Source organism: Carassius gibelio, chromosome A7 (genome assembly GCF_023724105.1).
Source record: "Carassius gibelio isolate Cgi1373 ecotype wild population from Czech Republic chromosome A7, carGib1.2-hapl.c, whole genome shotgun sequence".
Taxonomy (NCBI): domain Eukaryota; kingdom Metazoa; phylum Chordata; class Actinopteri; order Cypriniformes; family Cyprinidae; genus Carassius; species Carassius gibelio.
The window spans coordinates 29,517,104-29,541,551 of record NC_068377.1 but is presented as its reverse complement, the minus strand read 5'-3'; the positions used below and the strand labels follow the sequence as shown (position 1 = coordinate 29,541,551).

General features: G+C 40.1%; 1 protein-coding gene across 2 annotated transcripts in view; it reads left to right on the top strand.

Moving 5' to 3' along the window:
* Window positions 1-24,448, top strand: part of LOC128017111 (protein Shroom4) — a 39,598-nt gene that overhangs the window by 4,489 nt on the left and 10,661 nt on the right. The window contains exon 2 of one of the 2 annotated variants that reach the window (XM_052602325.1): window positions 12,887-13,038. In XM_052602325.1, coding sequence (XP_052458285.1) covers window positions 12,887-13,038 — 152 coding nt within the window. Of the gene's footprint in view, window positions 1-12,886; window positions 13,039-23,482; window positions 23,859-24,448 lie in introns of those variants that run through there. The other variant, XM_052602326.1, reaches the window with a different exon arrangement.

Genomic DNA, 24,448 nt, shown 5'->3' with positions numbered 1-24,448 from the left:
TGAGCCCCTCCACCACAAACACTCAGCAGTGTTTCCACATGGTTTCTTAACAGAGCTAGGAGTGACAGGACTTCTAATCGGTGAGGCATGTGTGTTAGTTGTGTGTTTGTTCTTTGAGTGAATGGTTAAACGGAATAGAATAGGTTGTAGTGAAGTAGGGAGATATGAGGTTATAATGATGTCTAATTAAGATATGATAATACTGGAATTATATAATAACGCCAACATTCTTTACTTTTCTTGACACAATATTTTCCCACTCGACCTTATTGATAATCATAAGACTTTTGAGATTGGACTGTGCAGAATTCTCACTGATCGCTGATCTGCATGGAGATGGGGGATGATTATGTCTTTGCTAATTTGGTATAATTACAAACCTACCGTCTAACCTCAGTCTGAGGAAATGCAAGTTTGTGGTCCTCAGGATCTTCTGTGAAGACACATGGTAAATTATAATCAGGGAGTCAGTTCAGACTTCATCTGTGTTCTGCAGGAGACCTGACCACATCAAACACTTCCACCAAAAGCTTGTCAGCCAACCTCGTATCCAACATTTGGGCTCAACCAGCCGTCAAAACCACTCCAAAGTCCCTTAGCTCCCAGGGAGGTGAGTCTGGGGGAGGGGGATCCATGTGTGTGGAGGAGGTTAGCTGAGGGGACAAGGTCACTTCACACACTCAAAGGACTTACTCTAGCCCTATTCATAAATCGCAGGAAGCTGAGGGATGACAGGTCTTAATTTAGCCATCATGATGCCCCTCCTCTCATGTCTGCTATGACAGTGATGGATCAATCCAAGTTAACTTCAGTCCAAACTCCAAAAGTTGCTGACTCTCACATCCACCATTGTCTTTTTTGGAAATGAGGCCTGCTATACGCTCAACATTTGCAATTGAAGCCATAACAGAGTGCGATGGGGTGATGTCAGGCATGTCAAACTTCCAGATTTGTGCGTATTCAGATTACAGATCGTACCTCCAGTATTTGCATGCACGCACACATCCATCGCTCGATAACAACCCAGCTAGCCAAAGTAATTTATTGCCAAGTGCGCTGGGAAGTGGTTTGATGTTCCTTTAATTTGCCTCGTGTTGAACTTTGCTAAAACAAAGACAATATCTGCTCGTCAGGAGGCTTCTTCTTGGCAGCACTTCAAAAATGGCTTCTCACCTCTCGAGGAGAGGGATCTTGTTATGAGAGCGCACACACTGCTGTTTCTGGACATGCATCAAAAGGTGGAGGTTTTCCCAGTGCACGTCTAAAGAATGATTGATCGCTTTGGGATGTTTGTGGAAATGACCACCAGCGGTGATATATGTTGTCCTGCTCGTCTAAAGAATGGGTATTTAAGTGAGTTGAATAATCTGTACTGTGTTAGGAATGTGATCAAGTAACTCGGCAATAAAGGCAGGTGTTTGATCTGAGTGTCATGTATTGTATGTGATTAGTGATGTGTTAATACTGATTTTGGGTGAGTGTTGGGTTTCCAATATAAATGGCAGTTAACGTGGTCTAATTAGGTTTTGATATGTGTGCTCATGTGCCTGGTAATATAATCTCAGAGCTTTCTGTGTTCAGGTAGTTGGCCCTTGTGATTATAGTAGGTTTCTGCTTTGTGTTTGCATAATTTTCTTCAGAAGTTTTGGAATCACTTCCCATAGACATTTAAAACTATAACAGTTTTAAAGGGATCATATAACGTTGCTAAAAAGAACATTATTTTGTGTTTTTGGTGTAATGCAATGTGTTTGTGGTTTAAGGTTCAAAAAATACATTATTTTCCACACACTGAACATTATTGTTTCTTCTCTATGCCCCGACTTTCTGAAACACGTCGATTTTTACAAAGCTCATCGTTCTGAAGAGCGAGGTTTGTGCCGATTGTCCAGCTATCCAGTGCATTGTGATTGGCCAAATACCTCAAGTGTGTGACGGAATTGTTACGCCCCTTACCATACTGTGATGCTGTTGCCCAGAGCACTGAGACAAAACCAATAAAACCCTTTACAAATGAGGCATTTGTTGCATCCAGTGGGGACATAATTACTAATTGTAATGACTTGCGTTGCATTGCATAATGAGTCACATAAACATAAAACCATGTCTGCATTTAGGGCTGCTACGATCACGATCGGCCAATCGTTAATGCGCATCTCGTCAGTAAAGCCGGTTCTCTAATCAGCGGTAAATTCCCTATCTATCTGCATTAGTGATCGGATAAACAACAAACAACAAGCTCTACTCTACACTGCTCAAAACTCACGTTTGAATCATCAGTGGCAAATCCTTTACATATGAAAACGTACTTGCAGACTGTGAGTCAGAGGCGCCAGACTGTCCTTGCAAAGTTGGAACTGCCCCACTTTAAAGGGGGGGTGAAATGCTATTTCATGCATACTGAGTTTTATACTGTTAAAGAGTTGGATTCCCATGAATCCAAAAATACTCCTTCAAACGTAAAACTTAATTTTTGAAACTTTGTCCATGTTTAGCATGGGAATCCAACTCTTTAACAGTATAAAAAACTCCGTATGCATGAATGGATAGATGGAGCGGAATTTCCTTATATGGGTCCTAAGGGCACTTCTGCCGGAAGAGCGCGCACTCCCGTATAGCAGAGCAGAGACATTCACTGATCAGAGCGAGAGCGAAATGTCACAAAAGAAGTGTGTTTTTGGTTGCAAGGGCAAGCCAACCCTGCACAGATTACCAAAAAAAAAAACATTAAGGGACCAGTGGACGGAGTTTATTTTTACAGAGCATCGACGGAGTTGTGCAAGTGTTTTTGTTTTGTTCCCTGCATTTCGAAGATGCTTGTTTTACAAACAAGGCCCAGTTTGACGCTGGATTTGCGTATCGTTTCTTTTTTAAGGATGATGCAATCCTAACGAAAAAGGGTCACGATCGTGTGTTGGAACTACGGCTGCACGATGTGTTGTTTAAGCATCGATATCGTGATGTACGAATCCACGATAGTCACATCGCAGGATGTGTGATGTAGGCTGTCGTAGTTGATCCGTTATTCATTAACTGTACTGGCCAGCTGCTCCCCGCCCCTTGACGAATGTGATTCGTGGATTAATTGCACAGCTTAACCATCATAGAGTGAAAGTTTATCATTGACAGGACTGAAAACCACATGCACATTTAACAGGGCAGAGAGAGGGAGTATGAGAGAGACAGAGAGAGAGAGCGAGCGCGAGAGAGACTGAGAGAGCGCTCGCGCGCGCGAGAGAGAGACAGAGAGAGAGCCGTCTTCAAACAACACGAGCGCTGTCTTTCTCGCTCTCCCTCGCGCATATTAATCAATTGACACAATGGTGTCGATGTTTAAATCATTTAAAATGAGAATGTAAGTGTGCTCACCCCATTTTTGTTTGTAAGAAAAAATATTGCAATATATATCGCAGAAAAATAAAATATCGCAATGTCATTTTTTCCCAATATTGTGCAGCCCTAGTTGGAACCGCAGGCAGTGAGTAAAACTGCTTCAAATATCTCTGTGTTGTTAACTTAGCTATCGGCGCGTAAGCACATTAAGTAAACCTTGTACACCTTTAAAGAAAAAAAAAAGACTACATAAAGTGGAACTTAGTCATTTTCCAAAACCGCTAAGCAAATATATACAGTTTCAATACATACTACATAGAGAAATCCTGCTGTAGTCTTTGCTGCTGCTGCTCTCGTTCAGTTTCAGCCTCGGGATCTGATTCTGGATCATAAATAAACGGCTGAATCTGACTGTTAGCCATGGTTTGTTTTGGGTGATGGTTTTTTTTCCTCACGGTAATGTCACAACTTCCAAACGCTCTCTTATTTGCAATTTTACAGATCTTTCTTATGCACCAAGAGCTAATACTGCAGCTTTATTTAAGTATTAGGCCTATTTATGTACTATTATTGTGTTTATTAATACTATGAATTAGCTTTTATTTTTAGATTTTGAATTTTAGTATTAGTAATTTTAATATGTGCATGGTAACTTTTTTTCTTTTTTTATTTAGCCATAATTTGTTTTTATTTTTAAGTTTTAGTCATTTCAGTTGTTGCCAAGACAGCTGTTAAGTTTTCTTAAGTCCAAGTTCTTTTTGTTCTTTTAGTTTTAGTAATCAATAACAAAAACCTTTTTATGTATATTGAAAGTGAATATGGACTGAGGTGTGGTGAACTCAAAAAATAGCTCCAAAAAGTCAGCTCATTCTGTTTTTGCTTCAAATTTCTAAATTAACCAGTCTCATTTAAATTAAAAACTACGTATGCTGTATGATCTTTGTTTGGACCATGATTAAAATCCAGTGGTTGCCTCTAAATTTAAATGGAAAGATCACATACAAAGTTTGTTCATATTAAAAGATTCATTTTATTCGTGTAACTTACTTGTCTGATTTGGCGTTCGTTTTAAAAATCCAATTTAGTTTTGATATATTTCAATTTCACAAAGATGCCTAATTATTGCCTAATAAAACCACACCTTTCCATTTACTGTATAATGTCTTAAATTTTTTATTTTGTAAAAAAATGAGACTCATGAGAAAATTTTATTCAAATCAAAATCGTGAATCGAATTGAATCATGAGTTGAGTGAATTGTTACATCTCTAGTTCACATACATTCAAACATGGTGCTGTGCACTGTTTCTTATCTCAGGACTTTTGAATCATCAACTACTATGAGAAAGCTCTCAAGTATATTTAAGGTGACAATGTTTTCAGATTTTTCAATTTTTGGAAGAACTAACCCTTTAAACTGCTTCTTGGAAACATTAAGTGTAGTGATTCACATGCTAGGTGTGCAATTTGTTCAGCTGGGACATTTTTAATTTATGACCATTATGATTGTAATCGTGCAGCCAGGGTATAATGAGGTGATCTTTGCAGTGCTGTTCTGTGAATGTTTAACATTTAGTTTGTGTCTTGTCTTTCAGATTAAGTGTTGTGTTTAGTCTTATTTCAATCATCAGGCCATCTCCCTCACTCCTTTTTGGCTAGTTTAATGATTTGAGAAGGAAGTCCATGCAAACAGCATTTGGTGGTTAAGTCTGTAGAAAGCAAACAAATTGAGGAATGTGATAAAATGTCTCTCAATAGAAAGGCATTTCTTCCTTGTGAGTCTCCTTTAAAAACAAAACATGCAATGTAAAACACACACTGTGTGACAGACTAAATGATTCTTGGTGTATTCCCTTCGACTTTTATTTGCACTTCTAATGAATTTATAATTGCTGGCCACTACGTTTCTTTTGTATCTAATTTGTGCCTTTGGCTGCGTTCACCAATGCTTCTCCTGTGAATATGGGTCACTGGCTGTTGATTCAGTTGCAGTGGTGACCCATGGCTGTGTGTCACACCTTTAAAAGTCTTGGAGCACAATGGAACTTTAGACTCAGTCGGGCCGCAGCCGTAGCTCAGAACACTGAGGTAGTGCGCTCTCATTTTCCTCCAGCCTGAGCCTTGAATGAAGCCTTTGTCACCCTCTCACCAACTCTGTCTCACCCACCTTTTCTCTCTCGGTCTCTCTCTCTCTTTCTCTCTCCTCCCCCACTGTCTTTCCTCATAAATGAAGGAGCTAAAAGCCAGCAGCGATCTTCTCACCCACTCTGACCTTGAATGCATCCAAGTATGTCACTTTACCAGGTTCGCCTGTGTTCCCAAGGTCTTAACTCTTAATTAGAGCTGAATCTCCCTTCCTGCGGTTCAGATCCTTCACTCCCATCTCCTCCCCGTGTATGAGATCAGGGCAGCTCAAGGACAGAGGTGTCCCAGCCTGCACCGGTGACCTACGATACTGAAAGAAAACATTCTGATAAGCACTTTGTTCTTAGCGGGGGAGCTTTGTTTCTGCTTTGCCGTAATGCTGAGGTGTTTTCTTAACTCCAGATTAACCAGGTTTGTGTGTGTGTGAGGATAGATAAAGGGAACTTCAGTGGGGATAATACATTTGTCAGTCAGCCAGTCAGTTGTTAAGTGGAGGCTCAAATCCTTGTCTAACTGTAGACAAAGGTAGTGCAGCAGAGGACGGGGTTACTCAAGGCTCGCAACCTCATTCTTCTCTCTTTTATGAGCAGCAGAGAACCGCAACGCAAGCCTGGGTGCTTGAATGCATTCACTGACCACCTGTTTACAGAGCTTTGAATACAACTGCTCATCAGTCAATGTTGTGTAGCTCAAATGCCTCCATTAATGAGAAGGTAATATGTTAAGCTGATGCTCAGTAAAATGATGTGAAAATTTGTCACAATTTTAAGTTGATGATGGCAAATGAAACATGCATTTAAAACTGTTTAAATTGTTTTACAGAATATTCAGTAAACATTCACAAAATTACAATCATGTGTAAAAAGTCGATGGCACGAGGAAACGCACCAACAAGGCAAAATCCTTTAAGATTCCAGGAACGAGAGGGGAAGTTTCTTGAAGTGGATTTGGGTGGGAATGGCAGCTGTTAGGCCTCGTCTTGTGGAGGCCACTGGCGGATTCTGGGCACTCTGGGGTTTCCAGAGTGACCCAACGACTCTGCTTTTGATTGATGTGGAATGAAAGTGAAGCCAGGGAGAGCTGTCTGTTTGTGTATGTACAGTATACTCTATGTGCGTCAGAGTATATTTGTGTTTTTTTTTTAATGTATGTACTAATTAGCATTACCCCTAGATTTTGGCATTTTGTACTAATCTTAATATTGAATATGTATAAACACATTTAGGGGAAAATTGCTATGCAGTGAGCCAGTTGGGAACATTATTAAGTTTCATGCAAAAAAATGCGTCTAATGCTAAATACATGGCATGTTTTTAGTTTTCCTGAGGTCTTATGTTTTCCTTCATGCTATAATAGCTCAGGATAAGTGTTTATTCCGAAACTTTAGTATGAATATAGACCCTTCTCTGTCCTCCTCAGTGGATTTTTTTTTTTTTTTTTTTTTTTGGTACTTATGCATTCCCACACATACATGTGACTTGTTTTCAACTCTCTTTCCTTGCTCCAGTTGCTGTTATGTCTGTTGTTTTTTCCATCACAATAAGGGTAGAGCAAAAAAGTGGGTTTCAGAGTTTCTTCATTGCTTCAAATCTGCTCTTAGAGCTAGAGTTAGAGGCGTATGTACTATATAATATAATGTATGGCATTTTTTGACACAGCATATATAGTACAGAGTCTCAGATCAGCTCTGGGAATGTTTGTGGGCTGATCTCTGTTCGTGGTTTTCTGACTGAGGAAACCATTAAAGGCATTGATAAAGCAGTACTTGTTTTAAAGTAGTGTTCTTGGACAACCCTCCTCCTCTAAAGGTCCCACTGGAAAAATTTGTGAATTAGTGCTGGAAAATGGCAGTACTCAAACATATATTGTAGGTCTTGTGAAAAATGTTATGGCAGGTTCTGTTACAAATGGGTTTATTCAAAGGCTAAACACTCCCAGATTAGTGTCAGTCAACGTGAATTACTTATTCCACATTTATGGAACATAATGTCATAAAATGGAGCTTGATATGTCTGTTCTGCACTCTATTATCTCTCTTATACTGACTCTTTCTCTTTTTGTAGCCATTATGCAACTGCTTCCTCTAAAATGGGCAACTGTGTTCCTGGGGTTCCCCATGTTCCTTTTCTTATTGTGGGATTGGTGATACTTGGTAAGAGCCTTCTGGTCTCTAGGCAGCTCAGACGGACTGTTCTACTGGCCAGCTGTGGCACAATGGCGGGCAGTGAGCCAGACTGCCAAAAAGCAACGCCCTGTTATTTATAGAGTGATAGAGGAGGTGACCTCATGCCGCAAGGGCCGATGCTGGGACTGGGAGACAGGGAGCCCATTCTTCACTGCTGCCGAGGCCCTCGGTCCATATACACTCTCTACTTGTTGCAGATTGGTTTTAATGCACATACTCTGATTAACGTGATGATTATGAGAACTGATGTGTTGACTCAGGTAAACCTCTCGCTTTGTTTACCACTATAACCAAAGATAATGTAGAACAAAGTCTGTCGCATGAGAATGTTGTTGTTGGTTTTTTTGCATGCATTATGCAAGTTAATATAGTAAAAAACGAAATGGCCAGCAGTGGACCTCTGTATGATAGTGGGGAAATATATGCATTTTAATTTGTTAAAAAATAAATTTGCTAAAGAACAAAATAACTGTAATAACACAGGACTAGAGAGGTCTTATTGGGTGTTTACCTGTTTAATACTGGATTGTATGCAGTGTGGAGTGCTGACTCAACTCACATTTGTGCTGAATTTAGCAATCATATTGTACAGGGAGAGGTGAAGACACAAACGGACACCCCTCCCTCCTGTGGTCTCTGAGCCTGGGAATGCAAATGCATTTTTTGTTACACTGCCAGTATAACTAGAAATAGTCCCTCAAAGCCGTTATTGTATTGAAGCTATTCCTATCATTTTCAAGTCAAGCCTCTTGTAATTTAAGGTGTTTCTCGCCTCCTCTAGCTTAAACTCAGAGTCTCAGACCATGTTTTATCTCGAAACGGAGTGACTGGAAAGTAGTCACAGTGGTGCCGTTTGTTTGCTCTAGTCTCTGCCCTCACTACTCATCTCGGCTGTTTTTATAAACACAGAAGTCTCAGGCAGAAAGTTCCCCTAACATTCACCTCCTCCATTGTATTTTTTACACCAGGTCATGTTCGAAGAATGGATATGGAAATTCTTATTTTTCGCGTGGCATGTAAGCAGTGGTTGCTCCTAAGGGAGATTAAAGGAATGGGGAGACAAAAAAGGGATTTGTCATGTAGGACTGTTCAACCCTATATAAAGCTCCCTTTGTGAACTTTATTTCACGATCACCAGGGAGCGAGTCAGTGCCCATGCCCAAGCCAAACAAGCACTCGTGCACACGCAATAAACACACATGCACAGGTCTGATGGAACATAGGTGTGCCTGCAGTTATTTTTATCAAGCATCGAAGGAGAACATGAGCTCAAAGGAAAGGAAAGAAAGAGTGGGAGAATGAGACTACTGGGTGGGCATACAGGAAGGAGAGAGAGGGATAGAGGTGATGTGAGGTCTATGTGGTGTGCACCAGCTGACGCCAACAGTTTGACAAAAGCTCTTCTAAATAATCCAACGAGAGATGAGAGTGAACATGCACAGATGCAGTGCCATTACATCATGGCCCCGGGTACCTGTTAAAAAGATTTAGTGGAGGACAGCAAGTGAACACTCTTTTAACTTCTTCCCTCTCATTTGATTTTGGTTGCCCGGTCTTCCTCGCAGGGAGTTGTGGAAGTTCTGAGCACTTTGGCAGCTTATGAGGTAAGACGGTGTGTGTGTGTGTGAGTTTGTTTTATTGCCAAGGGGGCACTCGGGTATGCCTGCCAACTATGCAAATTTGTTCTCTTTGTGCAACAATGTTACGTATCCTGCCATAAAACATACCTGCTATGAGGGTTACCGGGCTTTTTCCAATGAAGTATGTGCAGCAGATTGGATTTTAGGGTGGAAAAAGACTGTTTGTTTTGAGTTTAATGAACTAATGGAAGGTCAGGCTACATTACTGCTCTCCTGCACCAATCCACCTGGAGAACATATTATACACCAGTCTCATTTAGACTCCCAGAGAAGGTTTATTGGATTTACAGCACAGCGCAATTCAGGTCTCTGAGATGAAACACACGTCCAGTCAGTTGAAAACCAAGTGGAAAAAGAGTTATTCGACTAGTGTCATCTGTGTTGCATGTATTGAGATGAAGCCCCTGTGGTCCAGGCTGAAGGGCTTTGAGTATGCTGATTTATAGTATCTGTTTGGAGCAGATGGGAAGGAAGGATGGAGCGAGAAAGAGCAATGTCCTCAGCGAGGCTGTAATTGTGACCATACATCGGAATAATGTTTCCATTACATATAACCAGCTATTCTGCATCTTAAACCACCAGAGTACAGGAGAAAGACTGCAAGCCTCATGCTAGTGGATCTGTCGTAGAGTCAGTTGGTTGTTCTTGGAGATAGCGGGTTAACTCCGTGTCAGCGCGCGCTCTGATCGGTAAAGGGGCAGAGATTTCAGACCTCCGTTTATTAAGGAGATGTGTCACAAAACTCATCATCCGTGCCAAAGTTTTTTGAGCAAATTTCAAAGCCGCACCCGTCTGTTCTAGAAAGGATGCAGCAAAGATATTTAATGCTAATGTATGAGGCATAGGCCTACGCTGAGTTTCATTTACAATGAGATGCGCTCTAGTTCACAGTGCAGTGCAAGTGAACGCGGCGCGCTGGTGCTTCCATGTCACGGTTATCATTGTCTGCTATATTTGCTTTTTATTTATTAAAATACATGCAATTGGTTGATGAAACATTTATTAAAATTAAGATAAAATTTGTACAAAACAAAATTCGTTTTTAAGAAAGGTTTTCTACAAAGCAAAATTTAATGAAGTGGTAAATATCATGTCTGACGATTTACAAAACTTCATTAAGTGGTAAAAACCATGTCTCCCGATATATTGCGCATCTTATGATCTTATCTAAAAAATGAAAATAATTTTTGTTAAAACATGTTTGTAAAAAATATTTTAATGACACTGTTTTGGCAGTTATAGAGTTCTAATGACTGTGTTCAACTATAACCGCCGGTCTCACGGTTATATACTAACCGTCACACCCCTAACTGCCAGTGATTTACCGAACTCTGTGCGTGCGTTCACACACAACCCGTAAAAGTTCTGTAATGACATGTGACATCAGGATGTGACGTGCAATGTACGAGTCGAAAATGCTAGGCACGTTAACTTTCACTTAAACTGGCTTACGATCTCCGCTTCATCACGGATAGTGAGGAGCTGCCTGATCTCCGCTTCATCACAGTTTGCACATATTTTTTAATCACGACCATTGATCTGCGTTCAAAACCCCCAGTAAATCATCACTACGACAAAGCCTTTACGGCATTGGTTCTGACTTTTGTTCACACAGAGCTCATTCCAGGACTGAACCCAGCAATTGTCCTGGACCAATGTGCAGTGTGAAAGGGGCTCATGAAAGGCCTAAACCAGCCCAAAAAAATTAATGTAAAATGTATAATTATTATAGTTCCAAAACAAAAAAATTCTCCCCCCCCATTGCATCTCCCACCACTTGAATGTCTTGACCATCTCTTCTTTTCTGTTTCCTTCTGTGTCCTAAAAATATCTCTGGTCTCTTTGAAGTGCTTGCTCTTTCAGTTCACTTGAGTTGACAGGTTTTTGCAGGTCGTCACAGAATAAGAATGTCCATCATGGACAACGATTTTCTTACATATTGGGGTTATTAAATATGTTGGCTGATTTGATTATGTATTCAGCTACTGGGTATTGTCAGGTCTGTTTAAACATTTTATCCCGTCTAAATTCATTTCACAGATTCCTGCAGATTTTCTCCCACGATCAGCACAGAAAATACAAAAAAGTCTCCAGACCCTGTCTGGACTTGCTTATGAGACAAAATCTGAATATTTTGTGAAGTATGAACTCACATCCCGACACTCACTATCCCCCACCGAGCATTTTATTCCGGCCGCATGAATATTTCCTTTATCCCCCTCTGGACAAGTTCTGTCTTTGATCTCCTAGAAAACCACACAAAAATATTCCTGCAATGCTCACCACATACGCACATTCACACACAACACATGTGCATATGTTTACTCTACAATCCAGGCGGCAGTTGGCATTGGATGAGTCTTACAAAATGGTAAAGTGTGTGAACATGCTCGAGAAAGATTTGGTTTCATTGTTTAGACACAGGGGCTCACTTGTTGCAAAATGATCGCATGTGTATCCGATGTGTGTTTTTATTTTTTTACTCTTGAGTGCGTTCATGATTCTGCTGCAAAATAAAGAAAAAAATAGCCAGATTTTACATCACGTTGAATGCTGAACTTATCAAAAAATACTGTGAAAATGCACTATAAATATATTTAACACAGTCTTTGTGATTTATATGAGTAAGCTTTTATGATTTCTTATTTAGTTTTACATGTATGCATTTGGCAGATACTTTTATCCAAAGTGCATTCAAGCATTCCCTGGGACTCAAAACCATTACTTTGGCGTTGCAAGCACCATTTTTAAACTACTGTCTATTAACTACAATTTACTATTTTAAATTAAATTGGATTTCATAATGAACCATTTTATAATTTAAGGCATTTTCTAAAAAGAAAATACTCAGTTTATTTATAGTATACTATACACCTACAGTATAGTATTTCTGGGGCCGAATATGGGCTACAGACCTATTAGTTTCAATACCCTAGTTCAGTAGCTGCTAAGAGGAGAAATGTGCCTTCAGTTTGAAAGCTTTATGACATTAGCTGTGTGTTTTGATGGTAGGATTTGTTTAAAGAGAAGTGGGCTCTAATGTAAGACCTAAAAATGAATATGATACTCTGTTGTAATGTATGTGCCTGCAAAACATGAAAGGTGTGTGTGTTAATGTTGGAAGCTGAGATTTATGTGCGTGACTGAGTGAAAGTGTGATTGTGTATTTTTTGGCTAGGCTAATATTTTGTGTATGGGAATTACGTGGCTTTGGAGCCGATCTTTGACCCTTTGTGTTATTTTATGTAGGAGGGTCCCTGATGGAAGAACTTGGTATTTTGTGTCTGTTTTCATATTTGATGAATGGCATTGTACATACACTGTATGTGTATTTGACCTCTGATTCACCTGTCCTAAGTTATTACGAAGTGAAATGGACAAGGCTGTGTGGGTTAACATGCTTCTCTGATTTAAGCATTCAACTTTTAAGTCCTCTTTGACAGAAGAATAGAATCTGTTATAATATGGCCTTTATCTACAGACGACCTCAGTTTTCTTCCTCTATGGAGTCTTTGAATGTATATTACGCATATATAAATATAATATTCGACCTTAACCTGTTTCTCTCTCTCTCTTTCCTACAGATAGAAGAGGGAGGAAAGGCAGCTCAGTGTAAAAAGTTGAGAGTGGGGGATGAACTGGTGAACATTAACGGCTCTGCTCTCTACGGCTCGCGGCAAGAAGCTCTCATCCTCATCAAAGGCTCTTACAGGGTTCTCAAAATCGTCATCCGAAGGTATGCAGACATACAAACACATACGCTGACTTAAAGTGCAATAACATTAACAGTTGTTTGGCGAATTCTTGTAGACAAAAGATTACACTTCACAGACTTCACATCGGGTTCATTTTTTAAATGCAAAATGCCCGGGCCATTGTTTCACAGTTGGAAAAAATATGGATGAGACCGAACAAGAACAGCAACAAACCACTGTCAACAAAAGCAATAGACCCCCGCATTGGCAAGTACTTGTGTGAGGAGATTCAAAGATATTGCAACTTTTACTCTAACATATGTCTGAGGGTGAGATATTTCCCTATGCAGATTTATCATTGGGTTCAATTTGTCTTGCGGATTTGCTTGCGTTGGTTTGAAAGTGACTTCGGTGTGAGCTGTGTTTCATACTGCACATCTCTACACTATTGACCGTAGACAGCAAGCCTTTTTTGCCTGAAAAATGTAGCCAGATTTCACTAATGTGATCACACCTTAATAGTGAAACGGTTATTTTGATTTGAAACATCACATCTAGATGATGGGACCAGGATATACAGTGTTTCACTGAGGGAGAGCATCTGCACAGTGGTGAAATCCACCAGTAGCTTCAGATTATGTGTCTGGTGTTTATTTTAGCTGGCGTGATGTGAGTTGACATCAGCTGAGTTTGGCAGACAAGAGAGTTTCGTCACCCGTGACTGACAAAATTGACCGACACAACTCTGTTTGACTCACTCAGAGTGGCCTGATGTAGGATCAGATCTTCGGATGTCAGTATAACTCCTAGTTTTTAGGCTGTATCCAGGTAAGTGTTAGGGTTTTTTCCCTTTCCAGGCATGTGAACAGGCAAAGCATCTTGTGATAGCGCCTCACTGTGGCTGTGTGCAGAGGTGCAGACGAGGCCTCTAACCAACACATACGCACACTCACAAGCATTTGAAGTATTTTTGCATGCAGTTTGTGATAAATGTTTACCTTTTATTGCTAGCTTTATGTGTGTGCAGGGTAAATGAGGTGCTGTGTGTGTTGTTATGGAGTCTGGACTGGACGTCCAGTCAGCTGAGTCCAGCACATTCCAGTGTGTTGAGGCCAGACAGCTGAGTGTACAGTATCCCACATGCCTCCCTCTTTCATCATTTATACTGTCCTCCCTTCTTTCTGCTCAGTATTGTATTTCAATATTCTAAACCTTTTATAACCTCATTTTCTATTTTAAATATTCTGAAACCTCATTCTAGCGTCTCAATATTTTCTAATCTCATTCTCTGTTTAATCTCATTATATATTATCTCAAGAGTTTATCATTTTAAACCTCTCAACATTCTATAACCTTATTCTGTAGCTTCTTAAAATGATGTAGGCTCTGTAACCTTATTCTATATAGCTCTAAAAAAAGTGTCATTTTAAAACCAGTCAACATTCTGTAATCTCTATAGGTTCAATATTGTTAACCTTCTATGACCTCATTTTATAAACTTTACCCTCATTCTCAATCTCTCAACATCCTCTTAGCTCTTGACATTCTGTATTTATCTTATCTGAAGAAAATAAATTAATTTAACATGCTGTTTATTTTTGCCCAACCCCGCACTCAGAAGATTTTCAAAACACACAAATTCTCACGAGAGTTTTCACAAAACATAACCTACTTGAGAGCGCTTAAGGTACGAGATTTGAAAATAACAGTCTCGGACTGTTAAAATGCTTTTAGTCAAAGAAAAATCTGAACTTTTAAACCTCCAGGTTTAGGATAGCCATCCAAACACCAGCCCTGCAGAAGCTAGCCACAGAGTCAGAGGTTCAGGAGTGAGGAGAGTGGTGTAGAGATGGAAAAAAATCCCTTTCTTTTCACATCCGTTTATTTGGCGGCAAGTCAGAAACTTTGCAGTCTTAGTGTTATTACCCTGCCTGTGGTTTCCCTCTTGCTGTGGTTTTCTAGGTAGTACATGCTACTCTCTTTGTGTGTGTTTTGTATTCTTTTGTTTGTGGTTTAGTTACAGCATCGGGACATGGGACTATGCCTTCAAGGCATTCGATTTTTCTGTTCTGTGTTGATAGACTGTCGCTGTATATTTTGTCTTTTTGCATGCAGCCTGTTTTTGTATTAAGCTAATACGTTGGCTTTGTTAGACTGCATGTTTATTCATACTTTGCAATCAATCTAACGTAGGCAGAGCAGTGTCATTTAAGGCCAGTGCAGTTGCCACCATGTTTTAAATCAGGGGTCTGTATTATGAGAGCATTCAAACAGCTTTGCTGACTTTTCATAGTCACGGTTCCTCTCCTTTAACCTTTAGCAAAAAAAAACACAAAATTTACCATTTTGCAACCTCTAAAAAGGTGAACAGTTGTATGAGTTTTCTGTGGTTATTTTTTGTGTGAAAAAGAGATTCTTATAGCTGCATGAGTGGAATTAAGTATCACTGTAAATGTGTGGTTTTTGTAATAGTGTGTTTGTGTGTGTGTTTTCCTCTTTGGAACACACCGCAAAGGTCACATGCATCACGCAGGGCTCATTTCCACCTCCATTTAAAGGACAAGGAATGTATGACTATTCAGTTGCACCAAAATAGAGATGTTTGTCTCTGTGTGTGCGTGTGTGTGTGTGTGTGTGTGTGTTTAATGCCAGTCTCCCTGTCAATCATTAGATATTGACAAGAAATTTAGTTTTTGCAGGGTGGAACATCTGATCTAACTTCACAGTATTCTAATAAGTATAAAAATACACCGCATACATAAATATTGTGTAAGAGTAGTTCTCAACCATTTTGACTCCAATCCCCCCCACCCCACCCCACCTTTGTACAAGACAATATTCAAAGAAACTCATACCTGATGATAAAATGTACCTCTGGTCCTTCTTTTGTAATAAAAATAAATAACAATAATGTGATATCAGTTTTATGTTGTTGTTGTTGTATTTAGCATTTTAATTAAAATGAATTTAATATAATTACATTTTAACATGTAAGACTTTTATTGGGTCCCCCCTTTAGGCTTGCTGAGGTGCCCCCAGCTTCTCTTTGTGAATGTGAAGGAGTGCTGAACGTGCTGTACAGTTGAAGGATGTTTGTGGTGTGCCATGTCCAGAGACACACTGTATTGTTTTCCCACACACACACTTTCTATTGTTCAGCAGCAGCTGTCTGGAATGCAGATTTCATGCACGTTGTTCACTGGACCCAAACCTTTAATTGCACATGTTAGTTCAGTGTTTGCGTCTTCACCTTTTGAGTTGCGTACATGTCTAGTTCATTTACAGTTTTTTTCAGTCGCTAACAAGCATTTGTCCAAGCAGTTGTCACATTTTCAAAACTCTAAACACAATTAGCACAGCATCTGTATATTGTGGCCATACCATTCACACATTTCATGTCGTTTTCACACAATATGGAGTCATTGAACACATTTCCACAATGCTTACATTTTCTGAACAGACAAGCTATACCTCCCAACAAAATTATGGATCGGTTTGGTAGTATTTACAAATGTTAACACACAACATCCCACAATAGCAAAAACAATGTTCCAAACCTTAGATACAGTATAAAAACATCTGCTTCTGCAATGATATCAGTTCAAAAATAATATATCTTAGCTGATTTATTTTGTGTAAATTGGGCCAACCACAACTGATTCCAATCTGGCTTAGACTCAATGGCAGGGGTTATTTTTTTCTATTACATTGACACTTATACAATAAAGGGAGGACTTTGAAGAGTGATATTTTTGGAAACAGAAAAGACAAACACTGTAATGTATGGACGAGGAAGAGTAAGAGCAAGGGGCCCAGGGAGAAGAGCAGGCCCAGTGAGATATGCAGTGAGAGGTGCAAGAGCAGTGAGAGGAGCAGGAGCAGTGAGAGATGCAGGAGCAGTGAGAGGAGCAGTGAGAGGAGCAGGAGCAGTGAGATATGCAGTGAGAGGTGCAAGAGCAGTGAGAGGTGCAAGAGCAGTGAGAGGAGCAGGAGCAGTGAGAGGAGCAGTGAGAGGAGCAGGAGCAGTGAGATATGCAGTGAGAGGTGCAAGAGCAGTGAGAGGTGCAAGAGCAGTGAGAGGAGCAGGAGCAGTGAGAGGAGCAGGAGCAGTGAGAGGTGAAAGAGCAGTGAGAGGAGCAGGAGCAGTGAGAGATGCAGGAGCAGTGAGAGGAGCAGTGAGAGGAGCAGGAGCAGTGAGATATGCAGTGAGAGGTGCAAGAGCAGTGAGAGGTGCAAGAGCAGTGAGAGGAGCAGGAGCAGTGAGAGGTGAAAGAGCAGTGAGAGGAGCAGGAGCAGTGAGAGATGCAGGAGCAGTGAGAGGAGCAGTGAGAGGAGCAGGAGCAGTGAGATATGCAGTGAGAGGTGCAAGAGCAGTGAGAGGTGCAAGAGCAGTGAGAGGAGCAGGAGCAGTGAGAGGTGAAAGAGCAGTGAGAGGAGCAGGAGCAGTGAGAGATGCAGGAGCAGTGAGAGGAGCAGTGAGAGGAGCAGGAGCAGTGAGAGGAGCAATGAGAGGTGCAGGAGCAGTGAGAGGTGCAAGAGCAGTGAGATGAGCAGGAGCAGTGAAAGGAGCAGTAAGAGGAGCAGTGAGAGGAGCAGTGAGAGGAGCAGGAGCAGTGAGAGGAGCAGTGAGAGGAGCAGGAGCAGTGAGAGGAGCAGTGAGAGGAGCAGGAGCAGTGAGAGGAGCAGGAGCAGTGAGAGATGCAGGAGCAGTGAGAGGAGCAGTGAGAGGAGCAGGAGCAGTGAGAGATGCAGGAGCAGTGAGAGGAGCAGGCCCAGTGAGATATGCAGTGAGAGGTGCAAGAGCAGTGAGAGGTGCAAGAGCAGTGAGAGGAGCAGGAGCAGTGAGAGGTGAAAGAGCAGTGAGAGGAGCAGGAGCAGTGAGAGATGCAGGAGCAGTGAGAGGAGCAGTGAGAGATTGTTTTTATTTTAACCCCCCCCCCCCTCCCCCTTTTTTTATTTTGGCCTTTTCGCTGTTGTTGTTTTTTTATTCAGAATGCTCTTATGTGTTTTATGGATATTTTGTTCACTGTAAGCAATACTGTCAAACCTTTTCTGTTCTATCATACCGTGTTTCTACTGTACCTCTTGCAGTAAACAGTAAAGGAAAAAAATAGCTTTTTACTGGAATGCTTGAATGTGAACATTACTGTACATTTGGACATGCAGTTCCTAACCAGGAAATTCAGTGTAAAACAGTGAATTGCATGTTCTGCAAGCAAATACCTGTAAAACTGAGACTGAAAAGTCTATGCAGTTTTTGTAATGTCAACAATAGCCAGTATTTTGAAACCTGGTGTACTTTGATTGACTGCATGTACCTTTTGAGGTGAAAACAAGTGTTATTCTTTGACAGAATAATTTAATTTTGAGTCAGATTTCCAGTGTTTTGGTAAAGTTGGTGTGTGCAGAGAAAGATGTGTTCTATTTTGAAATGAAGATTTAGTATATATTTAACAAAATGTGTTTTTGAGAAGGAAATTATCCATTTGGCCAATTGTGTTTTGTAGGTGTGAGTCTGTGTTAAGAGTTTAGAAAAAGTATCTGAAGTATGGTTAAGCGCTTGTTAGCGATTGAAAAAAACTGTAAGTAATAAATACTACAAGTATAAAAATACACTTGATCTATCGAGGTTATCTAAACCTGATGTGCTCTGCCTGGAGGAGTGGTGCCCAGCTTGTTACAGAGAACAGTGTGTTTCTGAAATTTCTGGATGTCTGGTTCCTCCTAGTTCCTACTCCCATTTCCTGTTATACATGCTGACTGTAATAGCAGCTTTAGGAGCTGGGCTGGGAACCATGGGACAGAAATGTTTATTTACAGCAAATCACCATTGTCAGGGGCGGAAGGACTGTTTTGAAATGTGTATTTTGTCCCTGTCTCAGGTCAAGTTTGAAATGCAGTCCATATTTGGACTGTATGTATGTAGTTTAAAGATATTCAGATTCACAAACACACATGTTCAGACTTAAAGGAAGGGTAGGTCTTCACAGGAAAGCCATGTGATGGAGGGATGTGTCGCTGTCTTGGTTTGGCATATCCGTCTGGATTTATTGAGGAATTGGCACATTGGTTCTTCACCATTTGCCAGAGAAAACTATTGCACTAGATCATCCATACATAACGGCATTAACCTTAAGTGCTTTGTGCAATTTCTGACCTTCAAGTGGTACCAAAGGCAATTGAAAAAATAATTACCCAAATTTGGGACAGTTAAGATATTGAAGAACACCTTTTCTTGTCCATACAATGAAACCCATTGGGGTCTAATGTTGTTTGGACCCCAGCATCCTTCAAAGTATCATCTTTTGTTTTCCATAGAAGAAAGTCTTGGAACAAAATGAATAAATGATGGTAGAATTTTCAACATTCCCTTCAATATACCACCCCAGAGTGCCTTGCGCTTTGGTTGAGCCAGAAAGTGACATGCCCATGTAGGGCTGCTCAGTCAAATAAGAATATTTCGAAAGTACCACAGTGTTCACACTATTGGGATAAGGGGAAAAAACACATTACACACATTACATTTGATCATTACCAATTTTCCATGTCTTAGCATTTTTGTTAGAGTTTAAATAGAAAAAGAGAAGTTAATAAATGACACATTTAGCCATGTGCAATTCACATTACAGCAACCAGTGCCTGTAATCTACTGTACGAAGCCAACTGGCCAAAGGCTAATATTAAAGCTGTAAGCACCACTGCTCTCATGAGGAAATAAAGTGTGTAGAGCCACTTCAGTCATCATTTATCAAAGGTTGCCTGGTCTCTTTGGGAGAAACCCCAGTTGCACTGCACTCTATGAGTTTACGATCTTGTGGTTTGGAGAGGCCATGGGGGGAGAGTTCTGAAGGACAGAGACTGCAAACTCGGGAAGCTTCTAGAAAAAGCAGTCTTCGGACAGACCCTGCCAGCTGCGCTAAGGAACAAGAAAGAACAAAGGAGACTCAATGCCAAAACAATGGACATTCCTTACATTTCCAAGACCTCCCCCCACCCCCTCCCCTTCTGACTTTCCACATATGAGGAACAAAACTCTTAAGACCTTTCAGATTCCAAAACTCTCAACATGACAACCCCACTGTGTGGTGTTAGTGTATAACATGTGATTTTTAAAAAGTTTACGGCCTTCTTTGTTGTGTTTTATTAAGAAAGTGTGCACAGTTTGGATTTCTGTACAGTACATGTATATATTAGGGATGCACTGATTTTAATGCATTGGCTGATACTAAAATTCTCTCTTTTTTTTGTCTAAATAAATAAGAAAATAATGCAGTAAAAACTAAAATGAAGCTTTCTAATGCCACAAGTGAATTTAGTCATCACATCATTATATAAACATTTATCAGTGTTAATAAATTTTTAGTTTTTGTAAAGATTAACTTTTCCTTTGCTGTAATGTCATGCTCTCTTAAAATAGGATAAATGAGCATGCACAATTAAATGCCCACAAAAATGGTTTGAAATTAGTATACAAAATTAGTGAATGTTGTGTGTGAGTCTTATATTACAATGTTAATGGACAAAGCAGACATGTTCCTTTTCCTGGAATGTGTCGAGTGATCAATCCAGACAGTTCTCCATGTGTTGGTTTATCCTTTGGGATTGCATTACATTCAGACTGTGCACACTGAAATGGCTTATTTTTTTTATTAACCGGCCCAGTAGCCCATTGTGGCACACAAGAGTTCACCTTCTCTCATCATGGTAAAACCATCCTGTGATAGAAGTCTGGACATGTGGACAAGATGTAGGCCATCAGTCAGATTAACTTCTGTTCAGTTGCCAGGGAAAGGGTAAACAAGCTGTGGTGTTATCATTGGTGTAAACTGTGAAGTCTTGTGAACTGCTGAGCAGCTGTTTTAACATCTGTTGTTGTAATTTTTGTTAAGACTGAGTCAACAGACTTCCATACTTTTATTCATTCACTTTGTTCTTGTGATTTAAAAGGCCACGGGGGTCATGACCTGGCACATCTCTCTGCTTTTGTTTTTCTGTCCAGAGAATTAGGAAGGGTTTGATGTGACTGATAAGCTTTTAGGCCAAGATGCATTTTTACATGAATTCTTTCCCCTTAAAAAGTACTTTAAAATCAGAGTGAAAGAGTATCCAAAACAACAAACAAGCTATTGTGCTGGAGAGCCCAGCTCGTGACTGCTCCCTTCCTGGACTGGCTTTTTCGTTGTGGCCGTATTGGTAAAAGCCTGGGTGATTACATGGAATGCAGCCTGTGCGTCCCACTCACTGTTTTCGGGAAGCAGGTCACCAAAAGAATAAAAGATGTTGATTGCATGGATTGAAAGCAGTGAGAGGTATTTTATAATTATTTTTATTTTATTTATTTTTCATTTTATTTTAGACCTTGTTGCATATAATTTATATATGCTCCAAGCTAATAGTTAATTTGAGGTGCAAGGTCGATCTGATTTAGGGACATACACATGGATGAAACATGGTACAAAGTTTAAAAATACATAGTAGTACCAGTACTATGGAACTATTTTATACTTTGTTAGCACAGAGAAATTGAAACAACAGATAATAATATGGTTTAGTTATTACATTAAAATCTGATTTAAAATCTATATAAATGCCAAATTCTTGATCAGTGTGTTATTCTTGAATAAGCATCTAATTAAATATGGACATTAAGTTATGTATCCCTGCAGTAAGACAGAGAGGTCATCTAACAGACTAATTGTATGTCTAGGTGTGAAAAAATGAGAAAGAGAAGGTTTTTGACCAGAGCAGAGCATGCAGTACTACTGACTCATGCATGTCACCAGTGTTTCTTACAATAACCATTGACATCACTCCTAAAGATATCATCAGTTTGTGGTTTAAACACCCTTCTTTGCTATCCATCACAATCTTAGTTACTATAAAGAATTTTAACGTAAATTTAACATTGCTAGCATAACAGAAAACAATAATGATTTTGAAATGGTGTCGCTTAAGGTTTTAACCCTGGTTCAGTTACTTTTTAAACATTTTAAGTAATGTTCCATACACTTGTGCAGTACTGCCCTACCCTACGTAACTTGGGCGTCACAGTTAGCACCCTCATCTACAGTACACACTCCATATTTCAGTTCACTTTATGCTACAATTATTCATAACATGGTTTTGTTGGGAAGTCATGGCCTAGTGGTTAGAGAGATTGACTCCTAACCCTAAGGTTGTGGGATCGAGTCTCGGGCTGGCAATACTATGACTGAGGTGCCCTTGAGCAAGGCACTGAACCCCTAACTGCTCCACCGGCGCTGCAGCATAAATGGCTGCCCACTGCTCTGGGTGTGTGTTCATGGTGTGTGTGTGTGTGTGTGTGTGTGTGCACTTTGGATGGGTTAAATTCAGAGCATGAATTCTGAGTATGGGTCACCATACTTGGCTGTATGTCCCATCACTGTCACTTTCACTTGCTATGTGTGACTTGGGATGCTGTAGTACGGTGTGACACAATGTGGAGCTAGAATGTTGGAATGTCTGTGGAAAATGTATAAAAATGTCTAACAGTGACTTGTGAAATTAGCATTATTTTTGCTGTCTTTTTGAGAAAACAACAAACAGTGAGGATCTACTGTACATACCATTTGCACAGATGCACCAAACAGGGTCACAGACCTGTTGTTAAAAAAAGGTTGTGTGCTCGTCTTTTAGTTTTAAATCTCATAAAAAGGCAATCATGTAATCAGTAATCAAGGGAAATATTACAATGGAAGTTTAGTTAACAACATTCTTCAAAGACAAAAGGGTAAAAAAAAAGAGAGAGATTTTCATTTGTGGGAAAACTATCCCTTTAAGATTGACCCTGGGTTAACAGTTTCAACCGAAGAACCCATTAGTGTGAGGTTGCGCACCATTGTAATTGGTCTTACACATGATTCCTGGGTTTTTGTTGTATTGTCAGTGTTGTAATCAGACTGACCCCATTCGGACTTTCATCAGCCCTGCTGATTAGATTAGGAAAAGCGGTTTATTAAGCACAGCTGATGTGAGTTCTCTCTATCTATCCGGCAGTTGCTGGAATAACAAAAGACACACTTTTACCTCTCAGATGTGCTTTGCGTTGCTGTTTTTTCTTCACTATTTAGAAGAGCAAGAATATAAGTGCCTGGCCTCATGCCCCAGCGACAATGCACAGTTTCAATCACTTAGTCTTATTCCACCAATCTGTTACCCAATTCTGCACTCTCTCTCTGTCTATCTCCCTCCCTCCCTCTTCACCCCCTCAGTCTCTCATCACTACTGGCTGAAATGGACTGCTCTCTCCCAGGGAGGCAGGAAGTGGCCCTCACATTTTTCCCCCATTCAAACAATAACAGGAGAGAATGCTAGGTATTATTTTAGCAGTGGCTTGCTGGTTTATCTCCCCCAAACATAGTTTCCTCTCCGTCTGAGCACCGCTTCCTCTCCTCCTAATGTCATTAGAGTGAGTGAGTGGGAGGTTGTGTGTGTGTGAGAGAATATGCCGTTTAGTGGACTGAACGTTTGGTCTTCAGTTGTGACTTAAAATAGTGAAAGAGAGAGAGAGAGAGAGCTGCTGTTTGAGAGGGGAAGTGAGGGGAGTGTTTGTCTGATCATTTTTTTCCTGGACTTGGAATCTGGTCAGAGCCTCAGGCTGCCTCATCGCAGCTAAATGACCGCCAACCTTCACTCATATGAGCGTTGAAGCCGTTAGGGTCCTGATAAAGATTGGCCACTCACAGCAGACACAGACCGCAGGGTTGTCCTTTGACTCGAAACATCTACTGATGGATTAGACCTAAACTTCACCTTGAACCTGAAGCTAAACTATCTTGGATTGGATTCATCTCGGAATATTTCTCTTACACTTTGAGAACATCTGGAGTTGTCTGAAGTGGTGAGGCTAAGATATTTTGTGCTTTGCTGAAAACCTTAATTGGAGGTGAAACCAGTTTTAGTTTCAGCCTGGTTAACTGGGTTTCTGTTTCTGTTTGATCAGATCTTATTCTAGGAGACCCGATTTCAGCCATAACTGAATATTTACTTGAAGTTTCTATGTTTTGCCTTTACATAGCTATAATTATAGAGCTTCACAACAGCTTGGGGTGTTAGGTTTAATGTTTTTGATTAAATTGTAAGTTTTATTGGATAAGGATGACAATAGTTATTATTAGCCGTCTTAAGAAATCTTTCATTTCCTAAGAATGCAGAAGTGATTGTAATGAAATATTAACTACATTGGTTTTTGATCGAGACACATTTGAATTCTGCAATGCCACTGTGATGACGTCTTTCCTTCATTTTTCTTTAGCCTCTCTTTACTAAATGTGATGTGATGCAATATCATGTTTGTTTTAATGTGTGATTTGTGTTTTTAATGTTTTAATTTAAGATTTACAACTTGTGTCAGTTTATTGTATAACACTGAATATTGTTCTGCATGCTTACAATAACCACACTCTGAGAACAGCCATTAAATAGCTAACT